At 36.5% G+C, this 22,528-nt stretch overlaps 1 protein-coding gene across 1 annotated transcript in view; it reads right to left on the bottom strand.

Annotated features, from left to right (window-relative positions):
- The window catches only part of HORMAD2 (HORMA domain containing 2), a gene marked incomplete at both ends in the record, with an annotated part of 67,956 nt that extends 46,116 nt beyond the window's left edge, over nt 1-21,840 (bottom strand). Inside the window, 9 exon segments of the mRNA XM_082667609.1 lie at nt 1,693-1,952; nt 2,132-2,283; nt 5,466-5,533; nt 11,339-11,365; nt 12,308-12,328; nt 15,168-15,204; nt 15,736-15,799; nt 17,698-17,839; nt 21,790-21,840. Coding sequence (XP_082523735.1) covers nt 1,693-1,952; nt 2,132-2,283; nt 5,466-5,533; nt 11,339-11,365; nt 12,308-12,328; nt 15,168-15,204; nt 15,736-15,799; nt 17,698-17,839; nt 21,790-21,840 — 822 coding nt within the window.
- Nucleotides 21,841-22,528: the final 688 nt, after the last annotated feature.

Here is a 22,528-nt window from a genome sequence, read left to right as displayed (position 1 = left end):
TAGGAAGTAATATTTAAGGTGGTACTCACTCTTACCTTGTTTGCCTCACTCTCATCCCAGCCCTGGTGTTCAGTTTGTGAATATTTATTGAGCTGTATCACTATGATATATGTATTTTTCTGTATGTATATTATACTTGGATTTTAAAATGTAAAAGGGGTCTGGTCTACCTTACCCCACAAATAAAAATAAACTCCAAGTGGAATAAAAATGTAAAAAGAAAAACCTTAAATTTTTTATAACAAAATAGAGGAGAATATTAAAAATGAACTCAGATAAGGAAGAATTTCTTAATATCCAAAAGCACATATTAGAGGAAAAGAGTTGACTACATTAAAATTAAGAACTTCTCTTTAGCAAAAAACATCTTAAAGAAAGTGAAGAGACAAGCCACAAACCTGAAAAAAAATTGCAACATAAATAATGAAAAATAATTACTATTCAGAACATATTTTTAAATCAATGAGGAAAAGATAAATAATCCAATAGAAAAATGCATGAAAGACTTGAACAGTTACTTTATACATAAGAAAACCAGAACAGCCAATATACATGAAAAGATGCTTAAACTCATTAATAATCAGGGAAATGCAAATCAAAATCAAATCATGAAGCATTACCATTTACATCCAGGAGTTAGGCAGAAAACATAAACTTGGGTAAAATTAAGTATTGACAAGGGGACTTCCCTGGTGGCGCAGTGGTTAAGAATCTGCCTGCCAATGCAGGGGACATGGGTTTGAGCCCTGGTCCACGAAGATCCCACATGCCGCAGAGCAACTAAGCCCATGCGCCACAACTACTAAGCCTGCGCTCTAGAGCTCGCAAGTCATAACTACTGAACCCGCGTGTCTATAGCCTGTGCTCCATAACAAGAGAAGCCACCGCAATGAGAAGCCCGCGCACCAGCAAAAAGTAGCCCCGCTCGCTGCAACTAGAGAAAGCCCGCGCGCAGCAACGAAGACCCAATGCAGCCATAAATAACTAAATAAATAAAATTTAAAGTATTACTTAAAAAAAAAAGTATTGACAATAATGTACAGCACTCCCTCCACTTTTGGTGGAGCATAAATTGGTACAACCATTTTAGAGAACAGTTTTTCATTACCTAATAAAGTTGAAAATGTGCAAGCCCTAGAACTCTTTGGTATATTCCCTGGAGACACTCTTGCATATGTGTACGAGGAGGTGTATACATGAATGTTTATAACAATTGCAGAGGAAGAAAGAATGTCTGTCAAGAGTAGAATAATCTACAGCAGTGAAAATGAATGCACTCTGACTTAGGTTTATCCATAACGCTTTTCTACCCCAGTAATCAAGAACTTACTTATACTTGCAGTGAGTATGAATAAACACCTATAATATTTTAAAATATGTTTAATATGCTCTTATAAGTTATAGAAAATCCAAAATTTCCTAAATTCATGGGTACCTTTTATAAAAAGAAGTATATTAAAAAGTCTTTTTTTCTCCTAGCCATGGACCACTTCATCTAACAGAGTATATTTCCTTCTCGAAGATAGTGCTTTTTTAGAATAAAGACTCGAGGTTAGGGGCTAGTTTTGTTTCAGTTTTTACACCCGGCACACTCCATTGGATCCTGTTACTATGATATGACCTGTGTGTGAACTGAAAAATGTCAACTGGGTTTAACTGAAGCAATGGAGGGTCGCTACAGCTTTGCCTTACGTGATTGTTGCATTCCTCTTCCTCTTCCTCTTCATCACAGTCTAGACCCTGATGGGCGATCTCTGTAGTGCTGCTCTCCTGAAAGACTCTGTCCTCCAAATCAGACACTCTGGTGGCCTCAGTTGTGACTTTTAATTTCATGCTGTGAAAGCCAGTGGAGACCAATCCCGCTTGCAGGTTTACAGGGTTCCCCTCGAACAGCAGGAAGTGTGAGTTTACCCCTTCTTTAAAACCAGGGGGATGGTAGTTATGTGGGGTCACTGCAAAATGAAAAGGGCAGAAAACCGAGAAAACTGTTGAGTTTCAGGAGAACAAGTCAGCATAATCTTTCATGTGTAACAACAGACATCTCTTTCAAATGCTTGCCAAAATCCTTCTATTTATCCAAAACATTTACTTCACCACTGAAGAAGGAATTTGACTAGAGGTCTCCACCTACCTGCATTATAGTAGTGGAGGTTCATAGTAAGTATAACATCATTAGGAAGGGGTCCAAGGTTCTGCATCATCATGTACAATTTACGCATCAGTAGAACACTGGCTTTCTTAACATCTTCACTGTTTGTCCCACTTTCGAAGGTTGTGCTACTGCTATAACCACATAGAAAAACAGCATACTTTTCAATCACATATAATACTGAAAATCTATTTTAAAAAGAACAAAACTTTTTACTATATGATCAGATAAATATAAACTCAGGACACTCTTGAGACTATTTTAGAACGTAAATTAGAGGAGTTATTGTACTTTTTGCAATGTATATACAAAGGATTTCTTAAGTAGCAAGTTCCCTTTAAGACATTTTCAATGTGACCTGATTTTTTAAAAATCTGATTTACAAATAACTGCATACTATAATAGTGAGAGCAATGGACTTGACATTTAATATTGGCTCTGCTGCTAACTGGCTGAATGACCCCGGTCAAGTCACTTAGACACTCTATGTCAGTTAGCTCCTACGTGAGATAAGCTTACACACATTTCTATACCTCTCCAAGTTAAATCAATCATCAGCTCTGGGCCTTTGTACCACCTGGTTATCTCTCAGAGGCATCCCCTTCTCACTCTTACATGGATTATGACAATGACTGACTATTCTTCCTGCTTTTCTTCTTGCCCACACTGCAAAACATTCTCCACACTACTTCCAAAATAATATCCTAATAGGAAAATCCACTCATGTCATTCTCTTGCTTAAGTTTCTTCTATTATATCCATCAACTTTCAATCAAATTTGAGAACAGTGTGTGTACAATGCCTTTCACAACCAACCACACACTCACCTCCACCTTCATCTGCAACTACTACCCAGTTCCTTCTTACTCCTGTGCATTTGTATGTGCTGTTCACTTTGCTTGTACTGTGCTTTTCCCACTTCTTTTCCTGACTCTACCGAATTTATCCTTTAATACCCATCTCATGTGTCATCTCTTCAGGGAAGTCTTCCCTGGTAATCCCTATACCTCACCCCTGTTTGTAACTGTATGTTCCCTCCAGACTATGAATGGCTATATTTTTCATCTCCACTGTACTAAGTTTAGTGCCCAACTATATTAAGTACTCAATAAACATTTGTTGTATTAATGAATGAATGGACAAGTTGGACTAAATTACCTTCCAACTCTAAACATTTTTTATTTCTTTCCAAAATTTTTTCCCCAATTAGTCTCACATTTGAGTAGTTTCCAAGGACTATGACTGCAATATATTTTTACGATGCCTTTCTCAATACTGAAAAATAATCCTTAGTAATTGAACTACTAGAGATAGTGTGAATTCATAAAACAAACATTAAGGAATCACATTTGCTCCTTTTTCAGTTTTGAAAAACTTAAAGTTTTGTCTACCAGGATTTAACCAACTTGAAATAGGTAATGAGAGGGAGGGGCTATTGCCATGTAGCACATGGGATCCTTCAGTATACACCATATTCATAAAATCATACTCATGTAAAATCATTTTCAAGACTCCCTTGTACTCTTTTAAAAGGAAAATTTTCTTTACTATAGAAGAGGTGATAAGGTAATTTTGTATGAACAATCACTTGAACAAATGCCCACCTTTGGTCACGTATGCATTACCTTCTCTTCCCCTTAGTAAAAGATTTGACCATTTCTTCTTTTTTCTTTTTTAAAATATTTATTTATTTATTTGGCTCTGCCGGGCCTTAGTTGCAGCACGCGGGATCTTTGTTGCGGTGTGAGAGAACTTTTAGTTGCGGCATGTGGGATCTAGTTCCCTGACCAGGGATCGAACCCGGTCCCCCTGCATTGGGAGCACGGAGTCTTAACCACTGGACCACCAGGGAAGTCCCAGATTCGGCCATTTATGTTTTACTGTTCACCTCTAGACATATGTGCCTTCGTAACAAAAGAGATTAATCTGCTTGTCAGTTGTACAGAGAGTAAAAGGCAGCTGTTTTATGTGAGAGAATATGTGTGAAAAGTGCTGAACAATCTGTAAAGTGTTATACAGATGTTAGCTAATGATGGTTAGTACCTTAATTCTTGTTTCTAGAACTTACTTCCACTTCACATCCTAATGCTGTCCGTATATTTTACAAATGAGAAGATAATTAAGGGTGTGGATCTTGGAGAGAAATCATTAAACTTGTAATAATAAATGATGAGACAGAGCTAATAGTATGGAAAATTGAGAATTAGGCCACATTTCTCTTCAGTGTTATTCCTTTCAGAGAAACTCATCCCCCTGAGGTGCAGCTTTCTACCACCCAAGGCTTTTCTCCATCATCCACCCTCCCCACTTCTGTTCCGTCTCATCAGCAATACTTAGCTCTATCTGAATCCAAAAGCTACTGGGAGGGGAATAAATGTTGCTCCTCAACAAAACATCTCCATCTTTACTAAGGACCTTCTGAAGTAAATGTCCTTGTCCTTGCTATTTAACCCATTAGTATATCTAAAACTTGGAATTTCAGACTTGATAGGAAAATGCAGTGCTTTCCAGTCTTTTCCATACAGGAACACATAGATAATTATATTTGTATGACATACTGGGGTAAACAGATGAGAATATTTGTGTCTATAGGTAAATAGCACAGGGGTTTCATCTACCCCAGTCCTGATCTGGCTATATTGAGGGTAGAAAGGGTTAATATCTTGGCATAGCAATTGAGAAACTTTGAATTAGTGGCTAGATAGAGCCTCATGGAGTTCTTCAATCAACACCACATAGACAGCCTCATTAATATAATTTCTACTGCTGTGCCACCCACCAACCACCATTGCCTCCAAAGACCACCACCATCCCCACCACTAGGTACAAATTACTGTGTGTTTATTATGTGCCAGGCATGGGTAAAGCTTTGTATATGCATTATAATTTAATAATCACAGCAACCATATGAAGTAGATATTATTAATTCCACTCTGCAGATGAGAATACTAATATTTAGGGAGGTTTATTATTCTGTCCAAAGTTAAATGACCAGTAATAGTCAGAGCTGCGGTTCCAAGCTAGATCTTTCTGCCTTAGGAATTAGAACTCTTAACCACTAAATTGCCTTTAGACCCTACTAATATCACCTATAGGAGAAGAAGGAAAGAAGCAAAGGAAGCCTCTTCTCCTACTGGCTTCATCTATGGATTTCAGAAATTTAAACAATTTTTACAGTCCCTTTTCATAATAGTGGTTTTTGTGAGATTGTTGGGGAAGTTACAAAGGAAGTATAAGACCTATCTCTGGCCTCAAGAAGCTTATGTTTACCTCAATCCTACATATTTCTCATGTTCATTAAACAATTAGATTCTACCTGTCAAAATCCATAGTGGCTCCTTCTTTTGTATATTTGAATTTGAACTGGTATATCTCAGTCACTTTCTAGAAATAGCAAAGGGAATAGAGAAAGAAATTATTTTTAAAAAATTCAGAATCTTATCTGATAATAGGTAAGGAACACTTTCATTGTATACCTACTATACCTCCTATATACTTGTTTTATAGCATTACATTATTCAGGAGTAATATTTCCACATATAAAGATAACACTTTTTCTCCTCCATGCTGAAAATGAGTTAGATGGCATAATCTCTTGTTACCATCTTAAAGCTGGAGAAGCTAAAGCACAGAGTCAAGTGTCTGACCCAGCTTAGGTAAATAACAGTGGAACTAGTTAAGAAACCATTCATTCATGATAAGGATATTTATTGAATGTCTACTTTGTGTCAGGCAGTGGAGTCACTATGGTGAACATGACAGAAAAGGTCCCTGTTTTTCTGGAAAACACAGACTGGTGGGAGAAATGGTCGATAAACAAGTAAACAAATAAAATAATTTCAGGTAGTAATAAGAGCTGTGAACAATATGAAGCAGATGCTGTGACAGAGTACAGAAGGGAGAGGTGGTGATTTGGTTTGGAAGGAACAAGGAAGGCCTCACTAAAGAGGTGATGTTTGAGCTGAGCCTCATTGATGAGAGAGGTCAGCCATGTGCAGAGCTAGGGGAGAGCAGGGCACCCCAGCAGAAGAAACATCAATGCAAAGGCTCTACAGTAGGAAAGGAAGCCTCTTCTAGGATCACAGAGGAGGCCAAATGGCTGACGATGAGTGAGCAAGGGGGAGAGTGTAGGAGATGAGGTTGTAGAGAAAGTTGTGGGGCCTTGTTAACTAAGGGGTTTGGACTTTATTCCAAGTAAGCCAGAAGTCCACTGAAGGGTTTTAAGCATGGGAGTGATCTGCATTTTTTAAGATCACCTTGGCTATTTTAAGAGTGCAGAGAAGTGGGAACCATGAGAACAATTAAGAGACTCCTGAAAAAAAAAAGAGAGAGAGAGAACGCAAGAGGGAAGAGATATGGGGATATATGTATATGTATAGCTGATTCACTTTGTTATAAAGCAGAAACTAACACACCATTGTAAAGCAATTATACTCCAATAGAGATGTTAAAAAAAAGAAAGAGAGAGAGAGAGAGAGAATTCTGTAGTAATTCAGGGAAGAGTAGAATGGCAACAGGAAAGCTAGAAAAAATCAGAAAGGAACCAGGGTCTATGGTATCAGGTGTTTTTTTATTTTTGTTCTTTTGATCCTGCACTAAAAACTAGACACCACTGCTGTCTGCTAGCTGTAAATATGGACAAATATAAACAGATATAAATAAGCTAGAAATAAAGGACAGATTTCCTCATGAGAGATGTACTCCATTTAAAATAAGGTGATTGCCTAATAGTTGAAGCTAACAGTTGACCCAGATACATGTACAGTTGACTGTTGAACAACATGGGTTTGAACCATGCAGGCCCACTTACACGCAGATTTTTTTCCAATAGTAAATACTACAGTTGTACATGATTCATGGTTGTTGAATCTGAAAATGAGGAACCAAGGATACAGAGGAACCGTGTATATGGAGGACCTACCATAAATTATACATGGATTTTCCACTGCTTGGGGGTCACCACCCCTAACCCTTGTGTTGTTCAAGGGTCAACAGTAGTCTGTACACAGAGCTGGAGAAGGTGCTAAAGACAGGCAAGGGTATGGATTTAAGTCTGAACACAAAAAAATACCCTTCATTCATCTATTTCAGTGTTTGTTCCTTGACAATGTGGGAATGGAATGTTAGACTGATCAGAAAAAATCACGGTGTTCTTGTTACTTTTGTCTATTCTGAGATTTGGTATCCCATGAATTATAGGTGAGTAGGTCCTAGGGAAACTGGCTCATGGTGCTTATACTCTAAAAAGACTGACTTGTAATGGAGTTATTTTTAAGAGAAAAAGATTTTTTCTAGCAAGACAGTCTACTTGAGAAATCAAACCAAGTTCAGAATGTTGCTTTGTGAGTACGAGAGATATGTGAGAATAGAGGTGCCTACAGCAACAGGTTCACTCCAGACAGGCTAGATACACAATATCCTCTCTTCCGTTGATGCGTTGATGCATTGATGCGGTATAGTTGCCCTGTCAAGTAAACAATGCCTGTTCTTCCTGACCGCCCATGTTTCTCAACCAGCTCTAGCTTTTTGATGCTCTGAGCTATCTTTTATTTTTTTTAAATGTATCAAGAGTAGATCCTTTAGTGGCTGATAATTTTATTAACATTTTATTATTTGGTCCCTAGTGCAACTACTAATAAAAGAGTTATGTTTGTAATTGTTTTATAGAAGATGATAATCCTTAATAACTTCCATCTGAGTCTGATTGATCAAGGAAGGTATATTTACAGCAGGCACTAGTCTCTTCTTAACACCTCATAAAACATTCTCCTGCTTTTCAGATTAATGTGTTGCCTAATAAGTATGAGTCTTTAAACTGCTCACCAATGGTTTCTATTAATCATACTGAATGCATCCACATGGTCCAAAGCAACAGCAACATACACAGCTTTTCATTCTCCCTCCACACTCCAATCCATCGGCAAGACTTTTCAGGTCTATCTCCAAAGCACATCCCAAGTCCATCTGGTTCTCTTCACCTTCATTCTCTTCACCCTATCCAAGCCAACACCGTCTCTTTCCATCTGATCTGCTTGCTTCCGAACTACTTCTCCTCCTCCAAATTCATTCTCTGTTCTACAGCCAAAAAAAGTTTTGAAAATGCAAATCAGACCATGTCACTCCTTTGTTAATGGTTTCCCATTGCCCTTAGAATAAAATCCAGAATTTACCTTGGTCCATGGGCCTTACTCATCTGTCCCCTGCCTACCTCTCTGACCTTATCTCCTGCCTCTTTCCCTCCCACTCACTCAGCTCCAGGCTCAGGGCACCCTCTTTGTCCATGAACACACAAGATGCCTTCCTGCCTTTGGGCCTTTACACAACTGTACTCTGGAAAATGTTGTCTCCAGTTGATGATAATAATCATGATATCTGGGCACTCCCCTAAATGCTCTACATCTATTCATTCTTACATAGCCACACTCAGAGTAGGTATTACATCATTATAGATGAAGCTGGTAAGTAGTAGAGCTGGGATTTGACTCCAGCGCCTGCAATGTTAACTACTGTGTTGTTCTGCAGTCACATGCTATTACCTCTCACAGGCCTGCATGGGGTGACTCTTCTTCAGTTTCAGCTCAAACAGTGGCCCCTCAGGGAGGCTTTCCAGGGACTGCCCTCCAATCTTTCTTCCTCCATTCCCACCTTAGCACTCTCCAGCATACCAACTTTTATTTTCTTCATAGCATTACGATCTATCTGAAACTGTTTTGCTAAGTTTTGTTTACTTGTTTATTGTTTATCCTCCCTCATAAGAACGTAAGCTTCCAGACAGCAGGGACCTTGTCTACCCATTAACTCCTGTGTTTCAGGCACATAAGGGGAACCCAATTAATACTTGCTGAATGAATAAATATTCAGCCAGGATAGAGTTCACATTCAATTAGGATTTCATCCTACAGGATTTTTTAAAAACAAAGTATCTAAAAGTATATTGTGGCTAGAAGCAGGGACCATCTATAGTTCAGTTCCTGAAGCAGTCTATTAAAAGTGGTGTTGACCACCTCTAACAGGCAATAAGAAAAACAGATGGTGAAATAGTAGGATTTGAATCCTCACAATATTCAAATATAGTAATTCTTTATGGGTCTATCATGCATTAAACTGTGTAAAAATTTCCTTAACATATTTACATTTCGGCTTACACATCTTATTAATGCCCTGCACCCATTCTGTAGTGTGTATCTGCAGAAAAGACACACTAGCCCTCTTCACTACTTTAGTTACTTTCGTCAGTTCATCTCTTTCTTAAGATGGAGCAACCAGAACAAAGCCTCAAGTGCAGAAGCTGTGTTTGTGCAATGCCCAAAACTCTGTTGGTGTCTGGACTGGATAAGCAAACTTATTTAAGACAGAGGTTCTCAACTGGTGTACCATGACAGACTCTTCACAAGAGTGCTGCAAATTTTAGTCCATGTGTAAAATGCATTTTTGCTTCAGGTAAATATTAATGTTGTTACTGTTTGTGCAGTTTTGCTTAGGGGACAATATATACTTCTACCAGTATGAGTCAAGAAACATGGTACCATATCAGATAAATGCCAAAGAAAGATTTTATGTGAGAATGCTCTTTTGCGAGTACATAGAAGAAAGAGATCAAAGAGGTAAATAGTTCTATCAGTGACTTGGTGCTAAAGAGCAACCATAAAACAGTGTAACCCCATAGATACTTTCAGGCACTATGAACATTGCTGTGCCATAGTTATACCATAATTATTGCTGGCACATTTGGTGTCCTTTTAAGTCTTTTAATACCCTTAAACATGCCACCAAATTTTCTAGTAATCAAGAGTGTGCCATGAACACAGAGGTTAGGGATCACTGCTATAGGAAATAATATGTAAGAGTTCAAAATATTTTTTTCTGGGTCATAAATGATAGCTCAGAACTTATATAATAAGCTTTTGCTTTCTAACTTTATTATTATGTACATTGCCTGCATCAAAACTCATTTAACAGTTTTCTTCCCACTCTGTAATATTTTTCTGTAGATAGCCCAATTTCCTCAGCATTTCACTACCTCAAAACCATTAGTTTCAGATGAGTTTTACATGCATAAGAAAACATAACAATTTATTGCACTAAGGAAATGACCAATTTATTAACAATTTATCAGGAGATCTTACTTTGGGAAACCTCCCCTCAAACATACTGAAAACAAAAAAAATTGAAACTAAACTAGAGACAAAGATAAAAATAGGTTTAGCTTGGGCATTGAGGAATTGTTACCCACCTCATGCACCAGTTTTCTTCTGCCTTGCTCAAACAGCTGTTTATAATCTTGCCAAAGAAGAAAGGATATTAAAGGCTAAAAAACACTTAACTTAGTTGTGAAGGTTACCAGTTAGGCTAAATCCATAGGTTTAGGGAAGGAAAATTGAAAGCAAGCAAAAGGGAAAGGGAAGAGGAAAGAAAGCTGGGAGGAAAATAGAGGATAGAATGAGAAGAAAGAACGAAGGGCTTCTCCCTCCATTTGTGCCACTGCCACAGCTGTCATTCAAAGTAGCACAAGTTACTATTACATATCCAGGACTATGAATTCACACTGGGAGATCGAAAAGAAGACAAGATTTGTCCTCAGGAATCACAATCTGGTTAGGGAGATAAAGTAATCTTTATGAATTAATTAAGAGTGTTAAATTGTGAGGTCCTGCTGGAGAAAGGAATTTAGAGAAAGGAGAAATTAGTGTGAACAAAACAGCCAAAGAGGCTTTCATGAAAACTTTAAACATAAGTTGGTGTTGAGGATGAGTAGAATTCAATAAGCAGAGGGGAGAAATTTAGAGAGAGAAGTAAAGAGGTAAAGCTTAAAAAATCTATGAAAATGTCAGAAGGGAGAGAATTAAGTTAGCCATAAAAAAAAAAGTTTAGCATTATGCCACAAAGGTCAGAAATAGAAAGGATTCAGCATCATTTAAAATAAAAATAAAAGGTAGTTTTCATACAGATTCTTACTGTTAACGTGTTACGGAATACTCTCAGTTCTACTCAATGTTTTTTTCCCAATACCCTTAGGTAGTTTTTTAAATCTCATAATAAAGAATTGGTGACATTTATAATAAAACACACTGAAAAAGCTCACTACAAGTTACTTTGTTCATATGGTAGTCTAGTGATATAATTTATGGCCTCAACTCAGGTAAACATATTTAAATATAATATACTGCCCATTTCTTTATGTGTTCTTACCTCAGGTTCCTTCGGATTTGTGTAAAGCTATTTAAGGAAAAATAAACAGCATTTAATTTCTGAAACTAGATTACTCCCCACAGAATACATTTTCTATGTGAAGAGTTCAATTTGTGCTACATTAATTGAGTACTGAAATATATATATATATGTATCTTGAGATATATATTTCAAGCTAGAGATAGAATAAGCTCTTATTTTGTGAACATAGAGAGTCTTTAGAGCATTCTGTGAACCCTGATTATAAGAAAATTGATAACCAGATATTTATGATTACTGCGACTGCACTACAGTCACAGTAATTTGTTATGGTTTAAAAATTTTAAAATAACTCATATATCTAAGACTCTCAATAGTATCTTTTCAGGCTTCCCTGGTGGTGCAGTGGTTGAGAGTCCACCTGACGATGCAGGGGACACGGGTTCGTGTCCCGGTCGGGGAGGATCCCACATGCCGCGGGGCGGCTAGGCCCGTGAGCCATGGCCGCTGAGCCTGTGCGTCCGGAGCCTGTGTTCCGCAACGGGGGAGGCCGCGGCGGTGAGAGGCCCGCGTACCGCAAAAAAAAAAAAAAAAAAAAAAAAAATAGTATCTTCTCATTTTCCTTCTATTCTTAACTACATATACCGTGTTATATACCAAGAAGTATACAAAGCTTCAAAAAAGTCTGTAAAACTTCAAAAACAAAGAGCTTTGAGTCTGTAAATTAACTCAGAAAATGAAATTCTAATAGCCAATAGATGAAGCAGATAGTATAGCCTATATATTTCCTCATGTATTATAATATGCCAAAGAAATATGTAGATTGTGATCTTTTATTAAAACTTCTGATAGAGTTTTTTTTTTTCTTCCAAAATGCATAGGACAGACAATGAAATTCAGGGAGGATGGGGGAGAGTACTGTTTTACTATTTCACTTGCCAAAAGACAATGAAGCAGAGACAGAGGCTTGGTCTTTAAATGTGCACTTACTGTAAGTACTGCCATGTGTAGCTTCAAGAGAAAAGAAAACTATTGTTACTATACACTTGCACCTATATTATTATTATTTTCAATAAAGTCTAATTAAAATATGACTTTCAAATTAAAAGATCTGGGTAGGAAAAAAATACTATTCAGAAGGTCAGAGAAATGGATACTAATTTTTCATCCATTCATGTGAGTCTCTATTACATACCCAAGGTTCTGCTGGGGAGGGGGAGATGGAAAAAAAAAAAAAGAAGATAACTATCCTTAGTCTCTATAAGTTACATTCTAGTTTGGGAGGCAAAAGATATACAAAATAATTCATTATTACTAAAAGTTAATTATGCCATAAGCATCTCTAAAACAGTTTGTGTTTTGAAAGTAATTAAAAATTTTAAGTCTGATGTAAGTCTACAAAATCTCTGCCCTCCCTACAACTACATTACTATAAACAGATTCTGCTTGGAAGAATAATGGAATATATAGATACAGAGATAGAGATATAAGCAAGCCTATTAAAAACTAGGATACAAATGAGAAAATTTCAGGACCATAATTTTGTATCAAATTATTCACCTATTTCACCCAAAAGACTAAAACTTTAGTGACACTGTGTGGCCGTTTTGGTTACTGCATACAATTGATTTTCAGACTACACAGTAAAACTCTAATTTATATTAATTATTTAATTAATAGTTCATTCATTCATTCAAAAATAGAAATGGCCCCTGATCTCAGGGAACATGCAGACCAGCAGGAGAGAACAAAAAAAGCACACAGATAGGTACATCATTACAATTGTGTTAATTGCTATGAAGCAGCAGCACTGAGTGCTTGTGACCATTAAACAGGTGGACAGTCTAGGCTGGGAGAGGGGTGGCGGGGGTGGGGGGGTGGTTGTCAGGGAAGGCCTCCCCGAGGAAGTAAATATTTAGGCTGGGACCTGAAGGATAAATTGGAATTAGCCAGATAAAGGGTGTGGGGTAGGGAAGAAAATTTTGCAGGCAAAAGTAACAATATGTACAAGGGTAAAAGACACTTGGCATGTTCTCGAATGCTTGTGTGCTTGAACATGGTGAGCAATGGTGAGAGTGATGCCTTGGAAAGTATGGTCCCTAGACCAGCAGTCTCAGCATCACTTGGAATTTGTCTGAAATGAAAATTCTTACACCAGAAATTTTGGGGTGGAACCTGGCAATGTGTGTTTTAACAGGCCCTCCAGGTGATTCTGATGCAAGCTAATGTTTGAAAACTACTGCTTTAGATTATTAACTCATTTAATTCTCAAACAACCGTAAGGGGTTCGTTCTATTATTATTGTAAAGAAACTAAGTTACCAAGAGGGAAGTTATGTGCCAAGAGCACACAGGTATTAAGTGGCAGAACTAGGATTCACTTCAGACTTACTTCTTCTAAACCTTGAGCTCTTAACTATATTTCACTGCCCCTCAAAGATGGGCACTCAAGAAATGTTGCTAAATGAATGGACAAAGGAGAATGAATGAGTGCTGTTCGGTGTACTGGTGAGGACCTTCTTCCCCTCTCAACCTGTCTAAATACTAAGGGCCTTCAAAGTCATTTTCTCCCAAAGATTTCCCTCATGTCCCTCACTGGATATAACCCCTCCTTTTCCATACTTCCTTTGCACATGATCAATATCTTGCCTTTGGTATGCATCACTTTCTAATGAAATATCAAACTGATATGAAAAAATCAAAATTTAACAGCCCAACATGGCACAGGTACTGACCAATCAGAAAAGATGCCAACTTAGCCCTGGTGCTGGGTTCCTGGAAGCTCCCCCCTGGGCCAGGTGTCAACCCTTTAGTTGCTAGATTGTGGAACAGTCTAGGGACATCCCAGAAGAGACACTGGTGGGGTGAAGGGGTGGACATGGTGGGAGTCATTTGGGATCTCAGAGAAGCAACCATTTACCACTGGATATAGAGTACTTCAACATTTTAACAACAGGTACAGCTATGCCAGTGTGCAATAGCTGATCATCAGCCGTGCATATGATGTCATCTATCTTCTGCCATGGACTATAAGCTCTTTGTGTGCACAATCTCATATCTGTTTTATCTTTGTATCCCTCAACCCCCCAGTCAGTGTTGAATAAATCATAAGTAATAACTATTCAATGAAAAAGGAAATATATCAGTGCAACTAAATAATCCAATGTAAGGCTTACTCACCTTAAGGTTTTTTAAAGGAATAGGAATTGAGAAGTAAAAAGAAGACAGAGATGGGGAAAGGAGAAAGCAGTGGTGGAAAGTTCATTTATATATTATCTCTTCAACTAGGACTAGAGCCTCTAATTTTTACACGCTTCATAGCTGTCTTGGGCAGCAAGAAAAATCTAATGCACTTAAAATTCAAGCTGCATTTAAAAAAATTCAAGCTACAATGCTAGCTATTTTGAGGGAACAGGTTATATACATGTGCCAAACATAGCTAACAAAATAACTAACATAGAATAAAAACCGATTATTCAAGTCCATTTTTTCCTTTCATATCTGCAAATTGAATCGCCACTATTTTGAACATGTTCAATGTGCTAAATGCCAGATTCTTGTCTGCCCTTTCCCACATCCTGTGGATCTCTTCCAGTGACTTCAGAGGAAATTCTGTGGTCAAAAAGATATGAGTATGTAAAAGAGAAAAATGAGGGTTTCATTTCTAATTGATGTAAACGAGACATCAACAGGACAACAAAGACACAAAATAAAAAGAAACTGGTTCATGAATGCAAATGTAGGAACTGGTATACTGTTAAAACACAACAACAAAATAAAGGCTAAATTTTTCTTTGAAAGGGATAAAGGATGAGTCTTTGATCCTGGTGTAAATTTAAAAACATTCTTACGTATCTCTTTTCCAAAGCATCAAAACAACCTCGAATCCTGTCAAGAAATAAATGTTTGGTGTCAATTTGGACCAGATGCAAAGCCAGAAAGAATCCCAAGTACAAAACTGATTTGTTTCTTGCTTTGAAATACATTAAATTGATAACCATTTCACCTTTCCCATTTAATCATTTTTTAGAAATTCCTATATCTTTTAATATGTTGATAGTACTTTATAAATAATATGTAAGCAATTTTGAGGTAGGGAATCACATCTTATTTTTCTTTTGGCCTCCCATAATGTTTAGGACACTGACATGCATATGATGAGTAATCAAATTTTGATTGATATTTTTCTTTCTTATATAAAGTCCACTTTCTTCAAAAACAAAACTAAATCAGTATCTTAAAATAATATTGAATAATTGTTACACATTTCTAGGAAATTAAAAAAAAAGAAGATGAAAAGAAAGAAAGGAAGAAGGCAATAGTTTTAAGGAAATGATCTTACCAAATAAAGTCTTATGGGTAATTTCAGCTATGATAAAAATAATGTTGTTCAACTTTGGTGGAATTTCAATTACTTACCACCTGATAATATGCAGTGACCCAGGACATTTTTTATCTTCTCGGAGGATTTTTAAACTGAGGTCTACAAAAATAGAAACAGTCTGTTGCACTAAAATTGTCCATACTAAATAAGGGTATTTCCTTTCATGATTTTATTTTTATAACTTACTTAGTTTATAGCTTATAAAAACATTTTGAATTACAAAATATCTAATTTAAAAATAAATCCTATGTTGATAATTGACTTAGTTCCCATTTTTATTATAGATTAGCAGTCTTCCCTTCTACAATGTAGCACAACTGATTTGGTTGCAAAATCAATTTGTGTCACTTCTTTGCTTCTGCTGAATTCTAAGTTATCATAAGGTAGTACTGAGACCATCTCCATCAACCAATTTAAAACGTACACCTCAGTCTCAAATCACTTCTCTGGTATTTCTCTCTCTCTCAATGAAAGAAAAAAAGGATGAAAAATGTTTCCATGGATTATTCTCAAATATTAATTTCCATCTGAAATTCGACTACCTTACTATAGGAAGGAAGAATAAGAAAGTCACATTAAAAGTTTTGGTTTAGATCAGTCTAAAATCAATTACTGATTCATGTATGACTTTATATAAATCACTTCACCTTTTCAGATTGTTTTCCTATCCTAAAATTGATGTTACCTCTATTGCTATTGAGAGATATGAAAATTATTCCATATTGGTATAACATTTAGAGATTGCCAAAAAGAGAGCAACTTAGGAGTACTGGGCATTTTTATGATATATGCTACTTTAAGTACAAACACTGGGAGGGAGATATATAACTTCCATTAAAACTGTCACAAAAAATAAAGCTATAAACAATGGTATTGCCCTCCATGCACAGGTTAGTGATTGGCACACAGTAAGCGCTTAATTACTCCAAATATGTCTTTTTCCAATTCTATATTCCAAACAAGAGGAGAAACTGCAACTATATGCTACATATAAACATTTTCACTATTACAGATTTATATCCTGTAGACCAAAAGAGGACATAACACAAATGAGGCTGTCACAGTTGCAAATATAATGCCTTTGTGTTTATAGCACACATGCATTTCATTGATGCTCATGTAGAGAATCAAATGTTTAAGAAAATTAAATTGGAATGAGGCCTAAGTATATCATTAAATACAGATGTGAGAAATTTAAAGTAAAGTTAGATTTTGAAAAATAACATCTTACAAGGAAACTTGTAGCCCTCTATATTTATTTTCCAAATGATACTTTCCCACTTTCATGACAAATCAGCAAAATTTTCTGAATTGTTATCATAACCCATCTTTTTAAACAAAAAGATATTTGAAAAATTGAAGAGTCCTAGGTACATTCTTTTTAATACAAGAGAAGGAAAGGAGACAGAAACAGCTTGTAATACAAGGAAATGAGATCATGAGTTTAAGGACATAAGAAATAAAAGGAAGAAAAGTAGAAAAGACAGAAAATTAAGAAAAAACCAGAGCTGATTAGAATAATAATTGTCTACATATCCATGTTAATCAACAAATGGGTTTGGCATGGGTATGCATATTTTCCACATATTTGTATATGTTAACAGAAAGAATTAAACTTCTCAATTAAAATTCCTCAAGGCCAAAGTCTACCTCAAAGAAAAAAATTCAGTTGAGACACAAAATAGTGCAAATGTACAGCCCCCAAGTAGATTTCGATCTGGTTGCTGCTTTTGTAGGTACAGTTTAGAATTACTGGGCTTGTCCATACATATTTCTTTTCTCTTCATTCCGTGATTTGGTATTAGCCAGGAACTAATGGTTCCTATAAGTAAAACCACTAAACATAGTGAAATTAAAATGGAAAATGAATTAGCAAATTGATCTTAAAGAACCCATGACTTGGAATTAGCACACTCTGTGAGAAAGTAAAGTTTTACTCCTGCCAAATAGAGGAAAAGGGCTCCACCAGCCAAAGTAACCATTTAGTTAAACTTTACCATCCAAATGGCTTTCTTCGTAAGAGCTCTCTGGAAACAGGCCCCTTAGATATGTTACACATGAGATAGAAGTAGCAAAAAGTTTCTTCACCATTATCAATGACTCATGCTCCTTAGTTATTTGACATGGGAAAACTGTTTGCTGGGAGGGGGGGAAAATGAAAAAGATTAGTATTCTTTAATATATTCAGCCCATCATGCCATTATCACAAGTAAAATGGAAAGATTTTTCAAGACCTCAAATCTGATACCTTTATAGATAATCAAAAGGAAACTGGGCTTTGAATATTGCGTCAGATTAGATCTTCACTGGCAAGGCAAAGAAGAAAGGCAGAGACGGTTATCCAAGTAATTCAAGACTGACATAATTTATTTTACAATGACCCATGGATTTAAGCAAAATGGGGAGTTTTACTATGGTTATATAATTTTCCCTTTCATACACTCCTCAGAACCCACTGCAATCTGTCTTCCACCCGCTCTGTTCTATACTATTCTCTCCAAAGTCACCAAGTACATCCTATCATTGACCTCATCTCGGTCCTCGTACTATGTAAACTGCTCTGCAGTGCTTAACACTTTTGCCTACACTCTCCTCTCTCTGTTGCCATAACATCCTCAAACTCAGTTTATCTCTATCACCCTGACTGAAACCTGATCCCAAGTTTCATTCTCAGACAAATGGATCAGCATCCACTCCAATCATCCAAGCTAGAAGTACAGTCATCTTCGGCTTCTCTCTCTCCTCCATTCCCCATATCCAATCACAAAGTCCTATTAATCCTCTCTAGGAGAGTTCTCAAATCTGTTTTCTCCTTTCTCTTCTCACTGCCACTGCCTTGGCTCAGGACATGGTCACTTCTCCCCTTTATTACTGTAGTTGCCTCTGACCTCCCTGCTAACAGTTCCTTTCATTCAATCTGTCCTTCATACTGCCAACATTATTAACTTTAAAGAATACAAATCTTATCATGACACTCCCAGTGTTCATACAGGATAGAGTTCAAGTGTAGCGTTTGAGAACTGTCAAAATCTTATCTTTGCCTAGCTTTCCTGTCTCATCTCCCACCCCTCCCTTCTGCCCCTCCTCCCTTATCCCCTCCTATGCACCCTACTCCCTAGCCATGTGGAACTACTATTCATCTACTATTCTACTACCATGTATTTCCACATCTTTGTGCTTTGCTTAAGCAAAAGTTCTGCAGTATAAGTGACTCTCACAGATAAAGCTGAGTGCAAAGAAACCTGATACAATTGAGTACTAAAGTATGATTTCATTTATATAAAGTACAAAAGCAGGTGAAACTAATTTATGATATTAGAAGTCAGAATGGTAAATCTCTGATTACCTCATGCAAATTCAGAGGTCTTTTTTACTATACCGCACAGTTTCAACTGTTGAAGTTTTAATAATTCTGTTACTTAGAGGCAGGTACTACCCACAAATATGCATTTAGATGAAAGAGAACGCCCCAAAATCTTTATCTATATCTGGTTCTAGAATGTCTTCAGGACATTCTAGACATGATTTTGCAATGTAAGCTTGCTTCCTCTTTGGTACACTACATAGCGAAAATGAATTATCAGTTCATCATTTTGTCAAACCATATTATATTCAGTTGTTAAAAAGATACATAAAATTATTCTTGCATGTATGATAGGAACTTTGGGGACAAATTATTATGGATCTTAAAAGTCAGGCTAAGGGCTTCCCTGGTGGCGCAGTGGTTGAGAGTCCGCCTGCCGATGCAGGGGACACGGGTTCGTGCCCTGGTCCGGGAAGATCCCACATGCCGCGGAGCGGCTGGACCCGTGAGCCATGGCCGCTGAGCCTGTGTGTCCGGAGCCTGTGCTCCGTAACGGGAGAGGCCACAGCAGTGAGAGGCCCGTGTACCACAAAAAAAAAAAAAAAAAAAAAAAAAGTCAGGCTAAGGAATTTATGCTTTATTCTGTAACCAGTGGAAAAGCAGCAGGTTTGATTAGGAGAGTGAGCAGAATAATTGTTTTACGAATATTAAGCTATAGCAGAAGTAGGAAAGATTAACGTTGAAGGAGAATATGTAATATGCATGTGTGTCTATGTGTATGTGTGTAAAATTTTACAGAAAATTGCTTTTGGTACCCATAGATCCTGAGAAATTAAGGTTCTGTGGGGGTAATTGGGTAATAGCCGGCATGGCATACATGTATAATAACTTATTGAAAACATGCCAAAATTTAGAGGCAATACTTGAGTAATAACCACTTGTTAAATTAAATAACCTAAAAATATAAAGATGTTTACTTTAAATATAGAATCTAAAAGGCCATTTGTAATAATGAAGATCAATGATTGGAAAAGCCCTCTAGAATTGTTACTTTTCTATACTCCAGGGATTTTTTTCTCAGCTCAGTTGATCTAATACTTTAAGGGTTATCATTCATGTTTTTATAAATGTCTAATACATGAAAATACTGTGGCTTGATAATATAAAACACTATTATAAATTATTTTAATAAGAAATTGTGCTAATGATATAAGTAATGTTTGACAGCTCAGCTGTCAAGCTACATGACCTACGGCAAGTTACTTTACTTCTCTGAGCTTCAGTTTTCCCCTTATTTCAAGGTTTAAGTGAAATAATAATATAAAGCCCTTGGCACAGTGCCCAGCACATGGTAAGTGCTGAATAAATGTTAGCTTCTATAGTTATTATTATTGTTGTTTTAAGTATTAAATAGCAAAATCATACAGTCACTTAAAATTTACTGGGAGAAGTAGCTCATGCAGTTCAAACTACAAAGATCTGTTTATATCAAAAGGTCAATTTGTTAATTTACAGTGAGAAAAATAACTGCCAAGCTGATTGCAATTCATATACCCAGCTCAGCATTTTCACCCCAGGAAGGGTTTCCTAAGTGGAAACGCAATGAGATCAGAAGTTGGCTTGGTGAGTATATTGAATTTGAGCCAGAAAGATGACTGCTTTCTCTCTGCCCTAATTCTCTTTCAACTTCAATCTTCCCTGCCTCTGCTACAGCTTAATATTCCTAAAACATTATTTTACTCACTGTCCTGGTGAAACCACTGACTTTCCATTGATTACAGAATAAAGCATAAATTCCTTAGCCTGGCTTTTAAGATCCACATTAATTTGTCCCCAAAGTTCCTATTCAATTTTATTTCCTACTTCTGTCCAACATGATGACACTCCACTACAGTAAGGATGGATTCTTTGTTATTCTCTGAAACATGCCATGCTCATTTCTTACTCTGAGCCAAGGCATATGCTAGTTTTTCCTCATGGAATTCTCTTCTCTCACCTCTCTCCTAATCCTTTTCATTAATTAAGGTCCACCTTAAGTCCTATCTCCTTCGTGAGGAATATACAAACCATTCCAGTCTATATAAAATCTCTGAATTCCTATAATTGTATTGCTTTACTCTTTTCACATATATTTAATGCATATACTGCTTTGTATATTGACTTACCTCCTGTAAATCTTATTTCCCTAACCAGATTATAAACTTCTAGAATGTGAAGATTCTTTTTTTTTAATTCTCTCAGAGAATAACACAGCATTACATATATATTATATAATATTAAGCTCTCAATGAATCAATGAATGTTCATTAATGAATGTCATGGGACAAGATAAATTTGCCCAGGTGAACCCAGCAAGGTTGCCTGGCCCTGGCATGCTTCCCCATGGCCCCAGGATCCTAGTTTCTCTAAGTGCTCTCTCCTCCAGTTATTATAATTACATCATAGTGTGCATTAGAAGTGTCCTAATTGTGTCAGGAAGTGAATGTCTAACAAAGAGCCATTCTCTTTAAACATCTTTTTTTTGTTTCTGATTTCTTTTCCTCTACAAAGTCTAAATATATAAACATGAAACAAGCACCCAATAAGTTACTTTGTAGAAATCTATTCTGATTTCCTGAACATCCTCAGTCCATTAGCCAGTTAAAATGTAGACATACTCTGCCAGAATATTATGTGCCGATTAACTGATAAAACTGCTGTTTAAAAAAACACCAAAGACTAAAGTCATGATTCTGAACTAACTCACTAAATAGTCATTGATTTTCTTTTAATTCTTAATAAATACCTTAGGTGCCTTGTGAATTCTGATAGAATGAGAGAGCTGAGCAGTGGCCATTATAGCAATCTATCAAGGATTCTTTTAACAAGTCTAACCTGTAAAAAAAAAAAAAATTAGAGACCTTGCCTAATGTAATCCTTATTGTGAATTTTCTGAAGAACTATATAATTAGCATTTGATTGTATTCTTTTGAAAATTAGTTTAATAAACATTTTTATCTCCACTACCAATTTTCTATAAAGATCGATCTCTGGATTAGTTTTTCCAACCACCCGATAAAAATTTAAGTTGACTTACTTGTTCCCAAATACATTTGGAGGGGAAAAATAAATGTAAATCCCCTAAAGATTCAACAGTATATTTTACTCATCCTTGTTATTCCCTCAGAGTGTAACAGTGCTCTCTGTATAACAGGGGCTCAAAAATACTTCTTGAATTAACTTCATGTGTAACTGATTTTCAAAGTAAACTCAAAAGTTAAAGTTTACACTTCATACTCATTAGGATGGCTATTCAAAAAAGTGGAAAATAACAACAAGTGGAGGTGACGATGTGAAAAATCAGAATCCTTGTACACTGCTGGTAGGAATGTAAAATGGTGCAGCTGCTGTGGAAAACAGTATGGCAGTTCTTCAAAAAGTTCAATAGATTTACCATATTACCCAGCAATTCCACTTCTAGGTCTAAACTCAAAAGAATTGAAAGGAGGGATTCAAACAGATTACACACCAATGTTCACAGCAAT

This window comes from Grampus griseus (assembly GCF_964374135.1).
Source record: "Grampus griseus genome assembly, chromosome: 12".
NCBI lineage: Eukaryota > Metazoa > Chordata > Mammalia > Artiodactyla > Delphinidae > Grampus > Grampus griseus.
The sequence above is the reverse complement of the archived record's forward strand: the minus strand, read 5'-3'. Positions and strand labels throughout refer to the sequence as shown.